This window comes from Aplidium turbinatum, chromosome 18, assembly GCF_918807975.1.
Source record: "Aplidium turbinatum chromosome 18, kaAplTurb1.1, whole genome shotgun sequence".
Lineage (NCBI taxonomy): Eukaryota > Metazoa > Chordata > Ascidiacea > Aplousobranchia > Polyclinidae > Aplidium > Aplidium turbinatum.
The window spans coordinates 14,216,501-14,238,115 of record NC_137489.1 but is presented as its reverse complement, the minus strand read 5'-3'; the positions used below and the strand labels follow the sequence as shown (position 1 = coordinate 14,238,115).

Sequence of the window (21,615 nt, the reverse complement as noted above, 5' to 3'; positions counted from 1 at the left end):
TCTGCCATGACATCGAAACAGTGACAGACTTCTGTTATCTGGGTGATCGGATAAATGGAAGTGGTGGATGTGAAGCAGCGGTGACAACAAGGGCAAGATTGGGCTGGGCAAGGTTCAGGGAATGTGGGGAAATGTTGCATGGCAAAAAATTTTCACTAAGGATGAAAGGAAAAGTATATCGGAGCTGTGTGCGGCCTGCAATGCTATATGGTAGCGAGACATGGGTATTGAGAGAGAGTGAACTGGCAATCCTGAGAAGAACGGAAAGGTCAATGGTGAGAGCAATGTGTGGGGTGAAAACGAGAAGGGAAAAAAGGACTGAAGAACTGTTGGATATGCTAGAGATGAGAGAGACCATAGACCAACTGGCAAGGGCAAATGGAGTAAGATGGTATGGACATGTGATAAGGAGGGAGGAAGGAAGTTTTCTTAGAAAGGCACTAGATCTAAAGGTAGATGGGAAGAGGAAACGCGGTCGTCCAAGAAGAACGTGGAAACAACAAGTGAAGGATGAATTTAAAAAAGTCGGACTGAAGTAGGAAGATGCAAGGGACAGGGTGAAATGGAGAAAAGGGATTAAAACAATTGCTGCGCGGAAACAATCGGCCACCCCCACTAGTGGGGAACAAACCGACGATGGATTCTGATGATGATGAATGTACGGATTTAGTAAAACTATATTAGAATTACGTTGTTTTGTTTTCCATTGTACTGTTTCCATCGCCCATTGTTCTGTTTTCTAAAAAAATTAACAGTTCAGCTTTTAAACTTTGTTGGAATCGAACCGTAAAAACATTAAATACAGATGGCAGTTAGCTTCGACAGCAAAACCTGTTATTTTTGCATTGATACGCCGTCTGCGATTTTTCTGTCTGAGAGCCTGCCACAGGCAGACGCTATAGCCTAACTAGCAGGTGTTGGAATAAATTACTCGACCTGACTAAATTAACTTAACAATGAAGTTGCAACATTAAAAAAAGCCCAATGTAATTAAACAGTTATCTGTTATTATCAGTAACACAGATACTAGCATAAAATAATGCGTATTGAATAGAGAAATTGCGCAGACGTTGCGTCAAAAAAGAAATCACACATTGTGAAATCAGAAACACAACAGTGGCACAACTCTACAGAGTTTTAAATCAATGGTAGTCGATAAATCACTCTACATTCAACAAACGAGTAAGGTAAAGGTCCCGTACTCAGTTACTGAGCTTTGAGAAAGGTACATCGAGGGTGGAGGTGAGCGGTGTTTCTCAACAACCAGCTGATGCCGGGAATCGAACCAGGTTTGCATGATTGGAAAGCGAGCGCCTTATCCGCTGCGCCATCCCACCGATGCCAACAAACAAACGAGAAAACATGTTTAAAAAATGAAGCAAGGGCCCTGAGACAAACATCAAACAAAGCGTATACCCTTGAAACGAGTTTTGTTCTTAGCACTAGTATAGGTAGGATACGCAAAAAGCATTGGCGTCGGTATCATTGTAGGCTAATAGTGGTTTAGTTATAGGTTTATTAATTATAGGAAAGCTGCAACATGAAAGAGAAGCATTTAAAGCAGCCAACACAAAGCAACTAGAAATATTTCTTAGCAGACAAATGGGCAAGTGCTCACGAGTCAGCAAAATGATAAAGTGCGTGAACAGTTTAGAAGGTTTCTATGACTACACAACTGCTTGCGAGTGAACACTGCAAAAATACACGTTAAGCAAATGCAACGATACGCAAGTGTTGAGGTAAATCACAAAATAAACTCAATAATCAACGAGTGAATGGCATTTAGTGAAATCGTTAGATTTACTAAATTCGAATATCGTAAAATAAAAACTTTTTAAAAACCGTGAATTTGTATAACGTTGTCTTTTAAGAACAGTTTCCAAAGCATCTTTTTTGATTGTTTTAATGCAAAATTACACACAAAAGCAATTAGTTTTGGTTTCAACTAAAATAACAAAACTTGGCTCCAACAAACAACATGTTGTCAAAACCTATACCACAGCTTGACATTTAAAGGAAGCAGCAGCAGAGCTTATGAGAAGTTTACTTAAAAGTTCAAGATGTCATTGACCGACTATGAGCACCAGGCTAATGACAGAGGCCGCCCTTTAAAGGGCAATATATTCTAAAATACTGAATTGTGGTATATTTTAGCATTTAATGAAACATGTTATCGTTTATGGAAAACTTTAAAAAGCTTTAGAATTGAACAGACAAGTTGAAAGCAAGTTAAAGATAAACAATACACAACGTATTTTAAGACTTGGCCATTTTTTTGTCCTTTTAAACTTTCAAGACAAGTGGTTTGAAGCAGCACTCGGAAAATAGTGTCTGATTAATGAAATAGCGCCACTGTTGCATCAGTTGACTGTCTCTAGTTAAGTATAAATCTAACCATTGCAATGTATTCTGCAGCAGCAGCACATCAAACTGATTCGATAAAATGAGATAAAAAATTAGCACACTCAGGATGAGCTTCTCTTCAAGGCAGCTTTTATCGCTGCAAGAATCTTCGAACCGCCTTCTCATTCTCCTCATAAGGAGCTTGTTGTCCCGTCTCCACAAGTGCGACTTCGTCCACATGAACCTTCTAAACGCTGTTTCTTCTAGAGTTTGTCTTCTTCCTAAGGATGTCAAAAACTTGTGAAACAATTTCGTCTTTAACGAGGTCAAAGATGGTTGCCTAGTTTACTGCCTGACAGTAGCTGGTGTGATAGTTTAAGCAGTGGAATGCAAAATATATGGTTGCACAGTAGTTTCAGCTGTTGAGGTTAACAATGTCCTTGGGTTAATTAGAAGCCACTTCTCAATTAAGAAAAGTGTACAATTTCAAAATACTGCTCGTAAAGTTTACAGTACTTGTTTCAAAGATTTTGACAAGTTTTTCGATTTTTTTTATGAAGGGGTGAATCTTTACACTTACCATCACATCTTCACACTTTTCCACGTCATCTTCTTGAATAACAACCATGTCCACATCTGATGGAGACGTGATGGATGACTTGGAAGGAGACGACGTTGAAGACTTTGCTGGTGACTGGAAAGTAATAGGAAGGACCTTACTGATGTTAGAGTGCATCTTCTTCGTAGGTGAGCGTTTTTTAGGCGATTTAGGAGAAGAGGTCGCGGAGTAAGGTAGATCATCGCTCTGGTAACCAGATTCGGAATAGACGGAAGATGTGGAAATGCATCCGGTATCAGAGAGTGTGTCACCATTAGAAGACACACCACTACTGAGTGTTCCTGGAAAAGATGCTCCAATATTAGTCATTACATTGAAAGCAAAAGCAAAATCAGGAGTAATCCAGTTGAATCTGGAAACAACGATGTATCCCACTGTATTCCATCACCACGTTTGGGTAAGCTTAAACATTTAAGAAAATACAGTTTCTTGTTGTATAATTAATTAATTAAGCTCTAAAAGGTAAAAACAAAAACATTGTCTTACGCTACCAAAGCCAAGGAGTTATTACCCATGTCGCCTCTACAGCTGCCAATTGAGCCAAATCAAAATGAGAATTGTTTGTAACATTACAGAAACGCAGTGTAAAGAACACAATGTAGACGAAACAAAAATAAAGCGACAATTTTGAAATATAGAAAATATGCTTAAACCAAAATCAACACGAGAAAAAAATGCCAAAGGGTATGGAAGTAGGACGTTTCAAATAAATGTCGAGAAGCATACAAGTAGTTTTTGACAGGCGAAATGTGTTCCAAGCAAAATACGGAGGAAGCATAATCTTCTTGGGTAACATTTTTTTGCATTGAACTTACCAAGCTCCGCTTGATGAAACCAAAAAATACATGACCATAAAACTTACTGTTGTGTTTTTTCCTGTAAACTTTTTGTTGCGGTGTGGGTATTTCTTGGCCGACCCCTTCGTCAATAACATCGTCTGCACTCGAAGCATTTTTTAGCATAAGATTAGACTTTTCAAACAGCGACCCATCGCTTGTTTGGAGGTCGACGTCGTTCAATGGTATTCGCTGGTTCGACACGACACAGTAGCCAACCGTCCAGTTGTGATTGTTTGTTGGATTGACCTCTTTGTTGGAAAGCAAGAGGGCTGTATCAGTGGTCGCACCTTGGCTGTTTGTTTCCGCGCGGGAATGAAGATCTTCTGAAGACGGAAAATCGAACGTGATTAAAACTCGCTATGTGATGAAAAACAAAATGCGGGTGAGAATTCAAACTTCATCACATTTTCATCATAATCGCACCGGTATCGATGACAGAGACACCACTAATGTTTAAAAACCTAACCACAATCTTTAAAATTCAAACAATGTTACGTAAAAGAAGATATCATGAAACTAACGCGTTAGAAACAGCTTAAACTTGGCACATAAAAAGTTACGTATGCGTGACGAAAGGGGCAAATTATCAATCAAAAATGGTCTATCATACCATGAGTGATGTGATTGGATGTTGTCTCTTGGGTGGAGTTATTAGTGTTCTCTATTTCTTCAGCAGGGGCTTCTAGCCGGGTTATGGCGTCACTAGAAGAAGCTTTGTCGTGTTTCTCCCTGCAAATAAACCACAAGGATGCAAAAAATTTTCAACACAAACACATCAAAAAGATGGCAGCATGTATTGAACTACAAAACAATTCTGAATCATATTATATTTAAGATAAACTTGCAAGAAATAAATGCTGATACTCCAATGATAAATTTGTTGTCAAAACGCAAAACCATATGATCTTTTCAGAAGCTTTGGAGTGAAAAGAAATGCACTGTGAAAAATAAGAACATAATCGATAGTTATTGTGACCGTTTGTAAACCTTCAACATGTAAAGAAATAAACAATATATTTCACCTTCGAACTGAATTTTCTCTGTGATGAACAGTGATGCTGGGTACAATAAATTCCTTCCCTTTCTCTTCATTGGAATAAGCTGGGTTCACATAAGCAGCACCTCCATTTTCCTAGTTTAACAAGGGACAAGATTTTGCATTTAAAGAAAAGTTACAGTGTAATGCAAGAATTACAAAAAAAAAAACTAGAAAGGAAGTTGACAAAGTAAAACTCTGAAGTGGTTGAAAAAGTGAGTAAGCCAGAGCACGGAACAGGTAGTGTAGCATTGCGACTTACTACCGAGTCAGCAAATCGTATGGCATTTTCACAGTGAAGCCCGTTGTCTTTGTGCCACTTTTTACATGTTTTCCGCTACATTAATTCAACGTCTGTGGACGTAGAAACATACATTAAAAGCAATCTTTACAAACTGCGGGTATGATTGTCAAAAATAACAAACACATCAACATGTCAACTTACTTCGTCGTATTCTTTTTTACTCAAGGCAATGGCTCTTTGCAAATCTGAGTCGTACTCTTCAGGCGAAGGGTCACGCTTGGATAGGTTTTTGACCAGTGTTTCTTGGGATTTGCTGTCAAGTCGGCCAAGGTGTGCTCGAAGCTGTTTAATTTCGTACTGGAAAAAAAACATTAAATTATGTTACTTTCACAAATAAATTTTTGGTCTACAACTAGAACAGAGTTCTGCTTTTTCATTATTCTAACACTGGCGCGTAATTCAAGTGCAATCATCCCTTTAAAAAGAGTTTTTACACTGTTTCATGTAAAAACGATGCAATAAAAACTTAACTTACAAGAACAGTGGGAAACCACATTATGTTTATAACCAAAAGTAAAGTTTAGGAGCAAAATGGTTGGAGTGCTTGATCCAAATGGGCAAAGTTCGCAAGAGTAAAGTTTAAAAGTTAAAATTTTGTGAAAAGTTTGTTCATTATAACCGTGGACGTCGCTTTTATAGCATCTGGACTGGAAGCAAACGCTAGGCCTCATCTTGCACGGCAAACAAGATTGCCATATTGGCGGTTTCAACGCCAAAGTTTAGAAATTTGATCGTTTTTTAATGCGTTTGGCAGGCTACTTTGACATTTTGATATATTTTTGGCGTTTTTTAAACTTTGTTCAGCATTGTAAATAGTTTAAAAAACTCTTTTTTATCAATGTGCAGTAGCCTATTTACAAAACATTAAGTTTGAAAAAGCAACTTTTTCCGAATCTTGATAATGCTTTTCATAGTAGGCTACTGCATCTTGGGCTGATTTTGTCAACAGCACGATTACTGCCATAGCCTAAGATGCTGCAACAGTGCCATATTTTAATCTGAAAATGTATTATAAAAACGTCAAGTTTCTAAAATTTGGCGTTAAAACCGCCAATATTGCAATCCTGTTTGCCGTGCAAGATGAGGCCTAGCGTTTGGCTTCCAGTCCAGATGCTATTATAGCGACGTTTACGACTGTAACAATGTAAACCAAACCTGCTTTTGTTAAGAAGGTGCTTGATCACGCAATCGATCAAGCACTGACAGGTTGAGGGCCATTGAGTGTTGCGCGAGTAGCAATGAAATGCCAAGAATCTCATTCATAGGCTGTTGGCATACCATGTCGAAAACTGCTCTATAGTCGATAAAGGACTCTTATAACAAAATAATTAAAGTTCTTTCGTTGTTTATCATAAGTTAAGTCTTCTCATTAACTCATTCAATCGTGCTTGGCCTTGGTACTACAGATTGTACCAGGACAGCAAGAACTATCGTTTTTACAATACATCTGCAATGTAAAAATAATGGATTTTGCAGCCTGGGACCTGGGTAGTTACTGTACTAGATACTCTTTGTAAAAGGTAAAACAATGCCATCAACAACTGCTTGACCAGAAAATATTTTCAACAGTGAACTGTCCACATACAGGGGTCGTACACACCAATTCAGCTGGAACACTTGCGAGACCCAACAAATGTTCATGTGGAAAAGTTTTATTAAGTTGGCGGGAAGGCAAGGAAGTAAATTTTCGTGTCTCTCTGCTTTAAGCGTACTGCGAAGTACACAACAGCATGCTCTTGATGAGTGTCCGCCAACCGGCGCCTTTTGTTTGGGGCATAGAACAAACTACATCTCCATTGAATCTGTTGCCTGCACGAGACAGGCCACCCAAAATTGATCCTCTTTGGACGCTTGCAGACGTTGAATTAATGTAAAAAGATCAAATTATGTTAACTTAAATACATTACAGAAGAATATACAACATTGCTTTCTGGACTCGAGGTATTGACTGCTGTTGCCGATGTCAGTTTACCTCCTTCAAACGCTTCCTACCCACAGCATGGTAGCCCGGCACACTTCGCAAAGCCACGAGTTGCATGCGGAACTTTTAAGGGTTTGAAGCTTCCATACAAAGGGAATGTGACTACTTCCGCATTCATTTAATGCTGACAATCGTTGAATCTTGTATTGTTTGTTTTTTTCACATGGGCTGATGATGCGAAATAAAAGAACTTGAAAGCGAATCACTTTTCAGTCACCTTTAAAGCGATTTTGAGACAAGGCAAGAAATATTAACAAACAAAATTATAGAACTTACATCCTTTTCAGAAAGTTGGCGTGTCAGTCGTTGATTGGCTACCCTCGACTGGGCGTAGTTGCTTTCAGCTTGAGCGAGGTTCAACTTGTACTGATCTTTCACACGGATGACATAACCTGTAAAAGACGTCTTGTGATCGCATAGTGCATATGGTAGCTCAAACAACAAGTTAAACACAATGTATTGCACTATGATTTCATGTATTCTCACCGCAAAACCAAAGCATTTTGATTGTTGAATTGTTCACAGTTCTACAATAACCTACGAACTACTGATGACATACAGTTCTACACTCTACAATCTACATCACTATTACAAGATGTTTCTCCACAGCCGATTGTACAGTAGCAAGAACCGACAGCGATAAATACTGAATACATGTGTCGCCCATGAGATTGAGCTCTTCAGTAAAAAAACTGTGGCTTTGTACTTACACTGAATAAGACTGTAAAGTCTTACGAAACGGAAAATAACAATGAGAGAAATTGCATTGAAAGGACTGTCAAGTCCAGCAGCAGTGGTGGTGGCAACATTCCCAACCAAAGCCACCGTGACAACGGCGCTGTCTATCACCTGAAACATACATGTAAGTTTACCATAGAGGTTTGCGTATTCTCGACATCAGAAAACGTAAAAAGTAACCCAAAAACAGCGACATGATGAACAACTTTGGGAACGTTCAAATATTACGTAACGCTGTTTTTCCGAATTTTTGACCCCCTCCCCATGTGACGCCAACGTAACGTTTTTGTCAACCCCACCCCCCCCCCCTCCCCCACGTGACGCTTTTCCATTACAAAGCCCTTTTTGCCAGTTTATATCAAAATTATGACGTGGAAACACGTGCTGATAAAATATCTTGGTTTGTATGCACCTAAAGCTTACGTTTGAGACATGAACTTTTAGCTAGATTCTTCTTTTGGAATTAAAACGTTATGTACCTACTGAAAACGTTTAGTAGCCCACCGTCCCAAATGTTTCGATCCAAGCCTTTCATTGTTTCGTTATGTATTGAAAGAAACATCACAAAATCGCAAAAGAAACCGCAAGGAAATTAAGCTAAGCATCTTCGAATGGGGTCACCAGTGCTTCAAAAATGTTTCTATACATTGGAGCAGTACTCTCGCTTGTGTGGTTCGAACATACAATGATGTAATATTTTGTGCTGTCACAGGCGATCAAGGTCACAATTAGGTCGTTGTTCTATTGCAGACATGTTGTGCAATGCCCGCCACGTTCTTCTGAACGGTCTGCGTGATCCTCAGCATGATGTTGTTCAGGGTTACCAGATACTCAAGCTATAGTAAGGCCATTTTCCCTTTTGTTGGTGCTAAATTCGTGAGTTTACTTTGCCGTTTTCTACATGTTCGCGCCAGCAATGAAAAATAAATTGATTTGAATGATAACTGATACTTTTATTTGCAATTTACTTAAAATAATACTTTCTAAACCGGTCAAAATTTGCAGCCATAAAAAGGGCCAAATAAGGCCAGATTTTCTGGCCTTATTTGCATCAATTTTTTTAAGCCAACTGCAATTTAAAAAGGCCAGATTTTTGGAATTTGGCCTAAAAAGGTCATCTGGCAACCCTGATGTTGTTCACTCACATCAAAGCAAGCTTTGTGATGTAAGAATACTGCCTTGCAATTTCGCAATGCGAGGTTTTAAGCACTTAGAACCTGTATGAAATTACGGGAATTACAGTACCGTCAGTGGCGCGGGAACTATTCTTCTCTAGGGGGGGCTGAAGCTGCCGTAGTGTTGTGAGCTTCTGGGGGGCTTCGCCCCCCAGACCCCCCTTATGTGGGAGAGCATTTACAAACTGGTATTAGGTTTTATTGGTCCCCTCCTGTATGCAATAAGTCGCCAAAAACACACACATTGTAAGTTGTAAGAAACGAAGAACGGCAACAAAAAAAGCATCTGTTCAGAAAATTAAAATGAAAACGAACAAATTAGAAAGTCATATGAAAACGACAGTTTGTGGAAATGAGTTCTCACACGATACCGAAGATTGCTTTACGCTCAGGTTTTTCTCTATGAGCTGTGTCATGAGTTTTTTGACATCGACAGTGTCCAAAATGTTTTGGTGGACATGCATCAACGCAAGACGAGTAAATCTTTTTTGTGTCATTGAGCTTCTCAACCACGTTTTCTGGGGGTCTGCTACTATTCGGTGAGTCCGATTCGGTGAGTCCGATTCGGTGAGTCTGATTCGGCGAGTTCCTAACTTGTAACCCCTAACCTTAACTCCTAACCCCTAACCCTAAAACGGCAATGATAATTAGGCTACGGTACCCGATAATTAAAAAAAAAAAATTGAAAAAATCCCCCGTTAAGGGATCGGACTCACCGAATCGGACTAACCGAATCGGACTCACCGAATCGGACTCACCGAAACGGGCCATTCCGTTTTCTGGCGTCTTAGAGCAGAAAAAGAACGTCGTGATCATGCAGCTGAAACCGGGAGGCAAAGGCAGAGCTCCACAACTTTTCAAGTTTCTTTGAAAAGATCTATTCTTCGAGGGTTTAGTTGCGATAGTATCTCAGCAACTTTTTTAACGGAGTTTGCGGTTTTTCCACTTACAACATCGCTGAGCAATGTAAGTTCCGTTTTTAGGTGATCTTTTCTGATGGCATCGGGTAAGCTGATCTCAGTATCAGATCCTTCCTCACCGTTTTCACAGCTCAGAAGGGTCTTCTCTCTGTTGGCTGCTGTAAGCAGATCTGCCTGGTTGAATCGTCGATCAAGCTCAGCTTGAACAAAATCAAGGGTTTCGATGTAGGCCATATTGCCGTTTCCACGCTCCTTCTCCCGCAGACGACAAAGCATCCGATTCCTCTGTGTTTCGAAATCTTGCTAGAGTTTTGCTCACTTGAGGATTCTTTGGCGTCTTTAGGTTATTGGCAGACGCAAAGACGTTCGCTGCTTCCACAAGCATGGAAACGGATTAATCTTTTCTGAGATTTTTGATCCGTTCGTGGAAAATGGTGATGATCCAAAGATGAATAAGCAGAGATCTTCTTGTTTTGGAGTTGTCTTGCGACGGCTTCTGCGAACTGAAAAACTTCACCGCTGCAGGTAATCGCAAACTAAAGCCACATCATGCGTGCTTATTTTACCAAGCTGAATATCTTTGCACGAGCGTCTCCTTTCATTGCACTATCTTCTGTCATGTGGGTCAAGACATTGCAAAGCCAAACAGGGTAGGGTATAGCACTTAACAACATGAGCGAGGGCAGAAGCAAGAACGCACCAACGAGTAAGACACAAACCCAGCAAATTGCAGGAAACTTCATCGGAACCAAAAAGCGACATGAATAAAGATTACGTTTAGACGATCGATTCACGAATTACAACTGCAACATCGTGAACGAAGTTTAAGGCATCTGCAATAAGCCTCGCCTCCTTTATAACGTCTTGTAAAATCAAATCAAGAGCATGATTACTAGGCTGGCGCAAAATCTCGAAAAAAAATTTTTTTTCTTTTAAATTTTTCGTCAGTTTGGAATATTGTTCCTTTTGGTAAATGTATCTCCTACACCAAATTTCACAAAAAAATATTAACGTTTGACCCTGGTTCACCTGGTTTGAATTTTTTCAAAATATCGAGTTTTCGCTTATCCCTGAAACTGCCCACTCGCTATCTTCTAATGCACTCTAGCATCTTAATGGACACAATAAGAGGCAGTAACACAAACTTGTAGCAAGCAAAGTGGTTTAATTAGTAACTTCATGAACACTGACACGTGTATTACTCTCAAAATGTCGAATTCTACCACATTTCAGACATGATTTTCTTTGTGCACCCTTCACGTAGTAAATATCTACTGCTTTCAGTTTCTGGAATCATTTGACGATGTTTATCGATTTTCCTAGGCGAACAAAACTTTTTTTTATATAAAAGCAGGACATGTGAGAGTCATTTTAAGATATTTCGAGGCCCCTAATTCTGAAAATGCACTAATTTTTCTCGAATTGGCTTTAGTTTTTGAGTTACAGCAAAAATATTTTTTTCGCAATTTTGAGCCCCTCTCGATTTAACGTCGTGTCGTTTACTACATAGACAAAACTGGAAGTAATCCCAGGCACATTTCTGAGTTGTATAAACGCCATTTGGAACCAATCACGTTGATTACAACCCAAACAAACAGCTATTTAACGTTTACTGGCCTAGTAACAATCAAAATATGATGTGAAGTAAGCCTGAGGATACAAGATGTAGAATATATAACTTGTGTTTTGCATTAATATATTTGTTGACTTCAACAGTCTCAGACTTACTAAGTAAGCTACTAAGTACAAACAAAATGCGTACATTGTTTTGCTTACCGTAACAAACTAGACAAATAAGCAAAACAAAGCTATCGATGAACAAACGCAACTCTTGGCCTACTGAGCAACACCCATCAAGGTACGAAGGCCATTTATATAATTACAGAATACAAAGTTATGTTCTTCAGTAAAGTAGCTGCTTAGAATTTTATCCTTGCTGCGGAAGAACGTAATCTTGGCCTTGGAGTCAAGAATGCCATGTTGATCGAGATGAGGAGCCAAGATTGCTGCTACCACTTTTGATAACTAAATCTTTAACTACTACAGTAGGTGGTAGTAATGGTTTTGAGAAAAAAACTTGACCTTGCTCCAAAACATTACTGAAGGTATTGAGGTTACTCTCAGTCATGCCCGTTTTCCTATTGTTTCAAGAAAATCACCACTTGAAACTAGAGAGGGCAAACAAAAAACAGAAACAGCAACGTCCAATCGTCCATGCAATGACTGCCTTGCACACTCTATGTAAACATGATGTTCCAATTTCCTTCGAACATCCTCACCGTGCAGAAGTATCAATTTTCATGGTGATTCCACGGCTCTCTTTATGCCATGGCACTCTGAACTTCTTAGCCTTGAGCCCAGAAACGGGTTTGAGTGCAATGTTTGCATACTTTAGGAGGAACCCAGGACTTATCTTGATCACCCAGCTTCATGTCAAAGTAATAATAATAATGCTTGTTTTTATGTAGCGCTGTATCTATCGCAGAATGCGTTGGTCCTCTGCGTTGCCTCATGCAGCAAAATATATCTGGGTTGTTTGTACAGCATCCTACTTGTCAAAGGCATATTTTATTAGCCTATATGCAATTTATTTAGCCTATAGACCAGAAAAAAACTTCTTGCAGCAAAGACTTGGCCTTAGCAAAGGCTTAGAATAAAACTTCATTTGTACAAGTATCCAGTTCAGTAGGACTACCTTTTCAATATAAAGCTGCATTCATAAGCACATGACTTTCGGGATATTTTTCTTGTGATGTAGGCCTACTGATTCACAACTGTTTTCATTGTGTATTTATGTCTCCCTTACGTTAAACACAGTTCATTTCAACCTTTGCTTGCGTTTTGAACTTTCGTGCAATATGAACCAATTGAACTAGACAAGTGCAATTATGACATCATAATGGTAAACAGGGCTGAAAATAAGTAATTTGCTAATTGAAAGCTTTTGAGAAACGATTTTAAAAATATTTTCATTGTCGAATATCTCGAAAACTAGAGCCAATTCGAAAAAACTAAGTGCATTTTCGGAATCAGGGGCCCTGAAATACTCTAAAATGACTCTCATGTTTTGTGCCAAAATTTTTTTGTTGGTCTATGTTATAGATTCACTGATTGCGAAAAGACTGTAAAATCAACTAAAATGACACTAAAAGCATGCACTATTAGTGACTCTCAGACTTGGAGTAGGGTGAAGATGTTCCACGAGGAAGTTAACAGAGGAACTGACGTCAAAATCACGTGATCAAATTTTGAGAAATCCTCTCTTCAGATACTGCTAAACCACTTCGAAATTTACTAATTTTTCAGAAAAAGTCAGAATTTCTCCTTGGGTGAACCAGGGTCAAAGGTCAAAACCCAACAAAAATTTTTGGTTTACAAATATCAGTGAACAAAATGGAACATTATTCCAAACTGACAAAAATTTTAAAGAATATCAAGGAAAATGAGCCACCCTAATGATTACTGCAGTGAATGTATAACGATCCAGGCCATAATGCTTTAAGTTTGGCCGCACTCCGTTATAACAACCAGATCTCTTGCTGTTTTATGCATGCTGCAAAGTGGATATTGCAGAATGAATGTCCAATAAACGATGGACCGCCGTGTTAGTAAGGAGAGTGGCTGGTAGTCTGCTGGTACCGCTACTGCAAGGTATTATAGCTCTCTGTGATTGACGACTCTTATTGCGAATGATGAGCGCGACCACGCGTAACAGGAACTCGATTCATCGTAGCAATTATTGCTCGAATAATTTTCTGAAAAAATGTTATGTAGGCTACCTTAAATTTTCAGAATTTTCTAGGGGGGGCTGAAGCAATTTTAGAAAATTCCAGGGGGGGCTGAATTAGTTCTAGGGGGGGCTGAAGCCCCTTGAGCACCCCTACTTCCGGCGCCCTTGAGTACCGTAGTTGATACTTGATAGAGATTTTGTTGGTGCTGAATAAGTGCTGTTGGATATGATTTCCGCTTAATTTAGTATCCAATCGACGATACCAGCCAGCACAAATAAACTATACCGTACTCGTAAGCGTTACGTAACGTTTTGCTTGAACCCCCTCCCCCCCGATGTGACGCTAACGTAACGCTTTTCAGAAACCCCCCTCCTCCTCGATAGCGTTACGTAATATTTGAACGGTCCCTTTACTGCTCGTGTTATGTTTGTTGAAAATTTGACAATGAATTTCCTAGACAGCAAATCAGTCGTTTTTTGCATTGATTCAACGTCTGCAGACGTTAAAACATGAAATCAATGGGGTAGATCAAGATCACACCAACGTTAACAATTTTATCGTCTGTATACGTTGAATCAATATACTGTAAAATGACGGATTTTTCTGCCTGGGTAGTTGTTGTTGACTTGCACTCGGAAATGCTTGAGCAAGAGCAGTGCAATGTGATCACTATCAACGTCGATCTAACATTGACAAGTATTTTTCACCATTGAACCAGTAAACAACTTCCGCGGATAAATATCCGACATCGTAACAACAGTGTGAAAAACGGAACCGAACCAGCAGTCGAATTCTTAACTAGGGGTAATCTTTAACTAATGACTGTGACTACAGATTGTCATTAATAAACAATCTGTTGTTTGAGTAATATCAAGCTTTAAATTATGTTCCATAAAATTCAATTCAATACGGCTTCGGCAAAGAAGTGGTCCAATAAATAATTTATATTTAATGACTCCGACAGAAACACATACCATACAGTCGTTTGTCGTTGTGTGAAAGGCGGTACATGCAATTGCCAAAGTGGATTAATTCTCAAAAAATTAGCTCAAACAGAAACGGTCAAGGCCCAACCCAGGCGGCCAATTCCGTGATTTTTACATTGATTCAATGTATGCAGACGTTGAATTAACGTAAACAGAACGGATTTTGTTGTCTGGGAATAGACAGACAGTAGTTTCAATAAGTTTTCATTACAATACCAAAATGAAACCACTGGCCATTGCTCATCTCTGAGAATATTGAATCTGCTCTACCAAGAATTCAATATACAGTGTAACCTTCCAATCTATGAAACTACAAAAGAAACAATTTATCACCGAGTCAGTTCAATCGTGTTTGGCTGGATATCATGTTTCAACGCATTTAAATAGAAACAGGTTAATTGTAATTGAATGATGTGTAATTGAAATATAAACCAAGAGTAATAGGATTACACTGGTTATGTCGAACAACGTTGAGAGATAGCTCGATCTATCTTCTTGGTTGCATTACAGAAATATCAGGCAGAAAACAATTAAACTGACAGGGCTACAACATTTGAAATCATTTTATCTCGCAGTGATGTCACATTGGCTACGGTTAGAACCCAGACAGCAAAATACGTCATTCTTACATTGACTCAACGTGTGACAGTAAGTTCCGTCATTTTTACATTGATTCAACATTCGCACACCTGGTTTGCAAGTTTGTTATACACTTTGACGTCACCATGCCTTAAAGCGATGTGCAATAAGAAACTTATGTTATCCTGTCAAGCATGATGATTGTATGACATCATTACAACGCAGGTAGGTGATAATGAATACTTGTGTGACGTCATAGTCTGGTGGCGAAGTCAAGGTGTTTCCAAAAATAGAAGTTTGAAATGTTTTAATGCTGTGCGTCAGCCGATCTGTGTATTGTTGTTTCATTTAGTTTCCCATGTGCCACACCAGTCCTTTGCACATTGGTTCTACGTCTGCAGACGTGGAATTAATGTAACAAAAGACTTATTTCTTAGCTGGGTTGAAAACCTCAATGATAGCCCAAGGGCTCAGGATAGGTCTCGTAATTAAAGGTAAGAGGTTTTGAAGATTACAAAACGCGGTTTTAGACCGAGGAAAACATTATTGTTTTAAACGAACACATGTACTTCGTGAAAGTTTTGAAATCAACAAGGTCTTAAAAAGAGGCTTCATATTGATTTGAGTAAGTGCTGACTGGACTCGGCCCCTGGGGCGGTGATTCGTAATGTCTATATCCGCTGTGCGGTTTGCATGAACGACGGTGATAAAATTTAAGCTGGATTATGTGTTTTCCATAAAACGTTGGATTTAAAAACAAAAAGACACAAAATTGACAGTTATCCATTGGAGGCGGACAACGTGTCATGAGAGATTATGTGACTGATGATGTAATACTCTCATCAGATAACCACTCACCGCTGGTATGCTTCGTACCAGACGAATTTTCCAAGCGTACAATCGGACTAGTACCTGAAGCAAAAAGATTACATTGACGCTGATACAAGTATACGTTTGACAACACTGTCATTACGGTTTCTGTGTTAAAAATAGAAGTTTCAGCACCGCATAATACGTAATTACGCAAATAACGCAAAGACGCACAATTATATACGTAATTTAATTTGACGGTGGATCTGAGCAAAACGTAAAACTTGAGACTGTGGCAGCCTTGCATTTGAAAAAATAAAAACATACTCTAAAAGATTAAATTTCGTTCGGATAACAAACTAATTTATAAAAGAAGTTGATGTGATGCGCTATAAAACAGGCTTGTGTATTGTGTAATCGGACCGGGAACACCCGATTTCCTACTGGGTTCCATAGAGAAGAGCGGTTAAGCTACTAGGTAGTTGTTTGCCAAATGCGGTTGTTCACGTGAGACACCAAAAACTAGACGCAAATACAGTGCTCCTAAAAATATGAAAAAATCACATAAATGTTAATTTGAACAATAAAATACTGTACCTCCAAAAAGAAAAGACTCAAAATGGAAAAGTTTGTCCAATGCAATATTTCAACGACATGGTTTCTATTAGAAATCTCGTGTGGATATGACGGAGTTGTGGCCGCCAGAGTTACGTCATTATCTGTCCTGTCCCGAACATCGGGAACTGTGGAAAATTAAGAATAGTTCCTGAAGAACCCTCAAAAACGCATGTACGATAAGGCCGTTATGACTGGATGGATAGTGATATAAACCTTTTTTTCAGTTTCTATTTGTTTGTTAGTTATCAAATACTGTAACAATAATCTTAAAAGTAAATTCGATGCAGCTTTGTACTTATTTTTTGAATCATGAATTATCTCAAAATGTTGCCCAAGAAAAGAAGATTCGTCATACTTTCTACTACAAAGTATGCCAAACAATAACCCGAAAGCAAAACGGGAGGCAAAAGGGATCAATGTGAAGTATTTATGTGTGAATGGAAGTTATTTTTCAAGGTTACCATTCACTAAAACTCTCTATTTCTAATACATAAAAAACACGATGACATTACTTTAAATAGTCAATGGAGATTGGAGTTCAGTTTGCTCACCTATAATAACATTGATATCAATTAAAAGCTCAGCAAGCAACAAAAGCACAAGAATAAATGTCATCACAATGACATAAAAGTACACACAAGAATTGGAGAGAAATACGCGTAGTTGTCTTGGTGCTGAAAAAATAAAACAAGTCATTTAGTGTGACATTCACAAAATGATATGGAGTTTCAACGATATTCACAAAGATTGTTGTTTTAAATTTTTCCACAACTAGACATTTGTGATCAATAATTGAATAAGTTTATATTCACAAACACAGATGTTATTAAGATCTCACCATAGTGTAAAATGCCTTATCCACTGAAACTAGTTAAGCCTACCATTGTTTACTACTACTACTACGACTACTACAAAATCCCTATTAGCCATCACCGACCCATTCAATTTCACTAAAATTGAAACGCTTAGTTGATTTTGACTTTAAAAAGCTTGTAAATGAAACTGGTCAATAAACAGAATAATGCTGTAGTTTTACCCTCAACACAGCAGTGACGGGTATTTTGGACTTGTCTAAATTGATTGGAATTGGTAGGAATCTCATCACGAGCATGCATGCAGCAGCATATCAAGCAACTGTATCTGTAAGTGGGTGATATATTAATGATCAAAATTTCTATGAAGAGATTGAAACAATAAGACATTACCCACAAAACAAATCCCCAGACAGCAAAATCTGTCACTTTTACATTGATTCAATGTCAGTAGAATCAATGTAATTGACTGATTTTGTTGTCTGGGTATTATGAATAGATTGCTCACAACCATTGATGAAAAATCTATATCAAATTGGGAGAAGGCAGAAAAATAAATTACAAACAAATAAACAGGAAACAATCAAATCGATTCATGCCTGTCTCAAGTTATCAATGAATGTGTGAGATATCACATTGAACGGCTTGAATGCAAAAGTACTTAAAAACAAGCCGTAGAATCTTACTCTGAATTAATATCATTGGGAAAAGTAATATCATTGTTACTGGCTTGTGGCGGAAGAGTCTGGAAACTTGAGTGTTGCAGAGGATCATTGGACGACAAACTTTGTGTGTTACAACTTCCCTTGGCACTACCGGTATTCCGTGATGTATCAAGATTGCTAGAAGGCGCTTCTGATATAATATCACCATCATAATCGTCCTTCCTGCACATAACACAAATATAGTGGCTTGAAAGATGGCATACTGGTATGTAAAATAATATAATTATTCTAAGACGAATATATTTATATTTAATTATACCATGGCCACCTGGAGATGCGGCCTGATTTGTCACATTTTGCAGATTTTGATTACAGCTACTGCTAGTGCTTGACTGACATTTTTTGAGATGATTTTACTTTTTGCGGGTTCCTAATGACATAAAACTTTTTTGTTGCCTTGGGGAAGCAGTAGCAAATCAGAAAAAGTAAGTTGAAAAACGCAAAATCAGACTGTTATTGAAAATTAACAGTCTGACTAAAATCTTCGAAATCAAATTTTCTTTGTTTTTCACCTTGTGAGGATGTTAAAACCTATTGTGTCATCTGGAAAAAAGAATAAAGAAAGCGTAAAAATCTAATTTTTAGAAAAATGTATTTAAACGTTCGCCCAAAGTTAGAAAAACCTGGAAATTTCTGGAAAATGTGACAAATCAGGCCGTATCTTTAGGTGGCCATGATGATTATACACAGTTTGAATACTGAAAACTTTGGGTGTTCATCAAGACAATATACACAGTCTAATGCACTTAATCTCTAACAATCATATATGGTACGGTATAATTTTTCAACAACTACTGTATGAATCACATTATAACTCACTCAATATGAAAAAGCGTGTAGAGACAATAGTTCAGTTATTTTAACAAAAGTGTTGCTGTATATTGAAAGCCTTTCAAGTACCAGTACTAATATCTTGAATGTTGCATGCTAAGATGTCTGTGAAGCACATTAAGTAATACCTGATTCTGTTATGTTCTTCTGTATAGTGATCTAGACCAATGCAAAAGCATAACAATGAGGGTCTGCTACTATTCGGTGAGTCCGATTCGGTGAGAGCCTTTTTCGGTGAGAGCCCTATTCGGTGATTTTTTTGAATTTTTTTTTGAAAATTATCGGGTACCCTAGCCTAATTAAAACCCCAAATCCCCTAACCCCAAACCCAAACCCCAAACCCCCAAAAAACCCCAAAACCGCAAACCCCCCAAAAACCCAAACCCCTATTCCCTAACCCTATAACGGCAATGATAATTAGGCTACGGCGCGCAATAATTTAAAAAAAAAATTCACCAAATAGGGCTCTCACCGAAAAAGGCTCTCACCGAATAGGGAACTCACCGAATCGGACTCACCGAATCGGACTCACCGAATCGGGCCATTCCGAACAATGATGTGTATGTAACTGGTGAGTGTATTGCATAATAATCTTTCAGCCTTATAACAATCTTATCCGTACTCCGAAAAACTAGACTGATTAGAACTGGCAACCCTGACAATGGGTATTTAGAGATACCAAGTTTGACACACTTGGATAACAATAATACTTTGCAAGTCAATGTCTACAAATCTCTTCTAATCCAATCCAAGAATACAAAATGCATGCTTTGTTAGGCTATCTTTATAAATGATTTCTGATGATCTAAAGCAAAAATAACAAAACAGACACTGCCATCAAAATACCGTGACTACTATTTTCAGTTTCAATTTATTATTTTCATTTATAGTATAATGATCAAAACCAATCCTTGTAGCTAAACATACCTTATAGCAAAAGTTGCCATTTTTCCAGGTGCCGGTATGCTGTCAGCACAACTAACAGCAGAGTTATAGACAATGAACTAGCCTAAGAAAAAGAATAATTTTGTCTGAATATAAAAACGTGGTTAAGTTTTAATACTAATAGACACTCTGTAGAGGACAGCTATGCAACCTATTTTGTCCCCCCGATTTCGGCCCCTGAAAAGATTGAGGGGAAAAAATAGAACAAAGCCAAAGTCACTGATTGAAGTTGCTGCAATCATTTATAAATTTTCCCCTTGAATTTATCATTGAATTTTTATGGGCTACCGGTACCACAAAATAAGTGTGACTTTTTCTTCGTAATTTTGTTTCAAATGTTAGTTGGAAGTGCATAGATCAGGCATGGCCAAATGGCGGATCGCGATCCGGTTCCGGATCTTTTCAACTTTTTTTGTGGATCTTTCAAGTTGACTCTGAAAAAAACTTCAAAGTATTTATTTTAAAAATTTCTAATTTTTTTTACTTTTTTTTTAAATATTCATCTTCATGAACTCGTAAAAATCGCTGTAAGTAACAGGAAACCACGTTTCGATAGTATTGTAAAATCAAAGCCCACTCATAATTTTTCTCTCTAATACCAGACCTGTTCATTACAGCACACTCATTCACTGATTTTTAATCAAATTATGTATATATCGTATCTTGACGCCTTGTTTTAGATGTACCCAAATAATTCCATCTTTTTTGTATGATACAAAAGGAAAAATGCACATCTTCAGCCAGTGGCGTAGCCAAGGGGGGGTTTTGGGGGTTACAACCCCCCCCCCCCCCCTTTGGCACGCGTGTGACGTCACGAATCACGATATTGAGAATGATGCTTTCAGTTTCTATGTCTCTAAAACAAAGTTTGCCTAATTTTACACGAAACTGCATTAAAAGAGCGAGTTTTGCCAATACCAAACATTCGAATATCTCAGCCAGGAATTAGCAACAAGAAAACATAGAGACTTAGCTTTATTACCGAAAAATGCCCAAGAAAACATGATCTTATCCTTTTGCTATGCCACCGGACAGCACTATGTTACAGGAATATTTATACCCACATTTTTGTTGAAAATGCTCTCAGAATGCACCGAATTTAAAGTATTTTTTAAAAATTTTCTGGGGGTGGCCCCCCAGACCCCCCGCCGCTGGGTGTCGTCTTCAGCTCATTGTGGATCACTAAGTTCTCAGATTTGCCGGTAGTGGATCATGGCCAAAATTATTTGGCCATCCCTGGCATAGATCATTCCAGTGTGATCATTTGTAATGGAGGGGCTACAATCTTAAGTTGATAATAACCCAAAAGTAAGGTTCGGTTAATCAAAATAACCTTAACCCAAAATTCAGTTCATCAACTATTATTTCAAGATACTTAGCGTGGCCAACTGTTTTGACAACTCTGACAACAATAACTCCAATCAGCGACTTTGGCACTTCTATATTTTTTCTCTCAATCTTTTTAAGGGAAAAAATTGAAATATTTGCAGCAATTCCGATCAGCGACTTCGGCTCTGTTGTAATTTTTTGTTGATCTTTTCAGGGGACAAAGTGTTCAGGGGATGAAATAGGTTGTATATACCCATAAAGGACTAATATCATAGTGTAATCTTTGATGTATTC

General features: G+C 38.3%; 1 protein-coding gene across 1 annotated transcript; it reads right to left on the bottom strand.

Moving 5' to 3' along the window:
* Positions 1-985: 985 nt before the first annotated feature.
* Positions 986-20,868, bottom strand: LOC145787524 (uncharacterized). Its single transcript, XM_082599283.1, has 14 exons — positions 19,975-20,868; positions 18,178-18,378; positions 17,716-17,819; positions 17,231-17,353; positions 16,659-16,804; positions 16,110-16,163; positions 7,833-7,971; positions 7,399-7,514; positions 5,283-5,438; positions 4,824-4,933; positions 4,412-4,530; positions 3,825-4,124; positions 2,924-3,243; positions 986-2,624 (listed from the first exon to the last, which is right to left on the bottom strand). The coding sequence occupies exons 1-14, from the start codon at positions 19,992-19,994 to the stop codon at positions 2,607-2,609; spliced, it is 1,926 nt and encodes a 641-aa protein (XP_082455409.1). The 5' UTR covers positions 19,995-20,868; the 3' UTR covers positions 986-2,606.
* Positions 20,869-21,615: the final 747 nt, after the last annotated feature.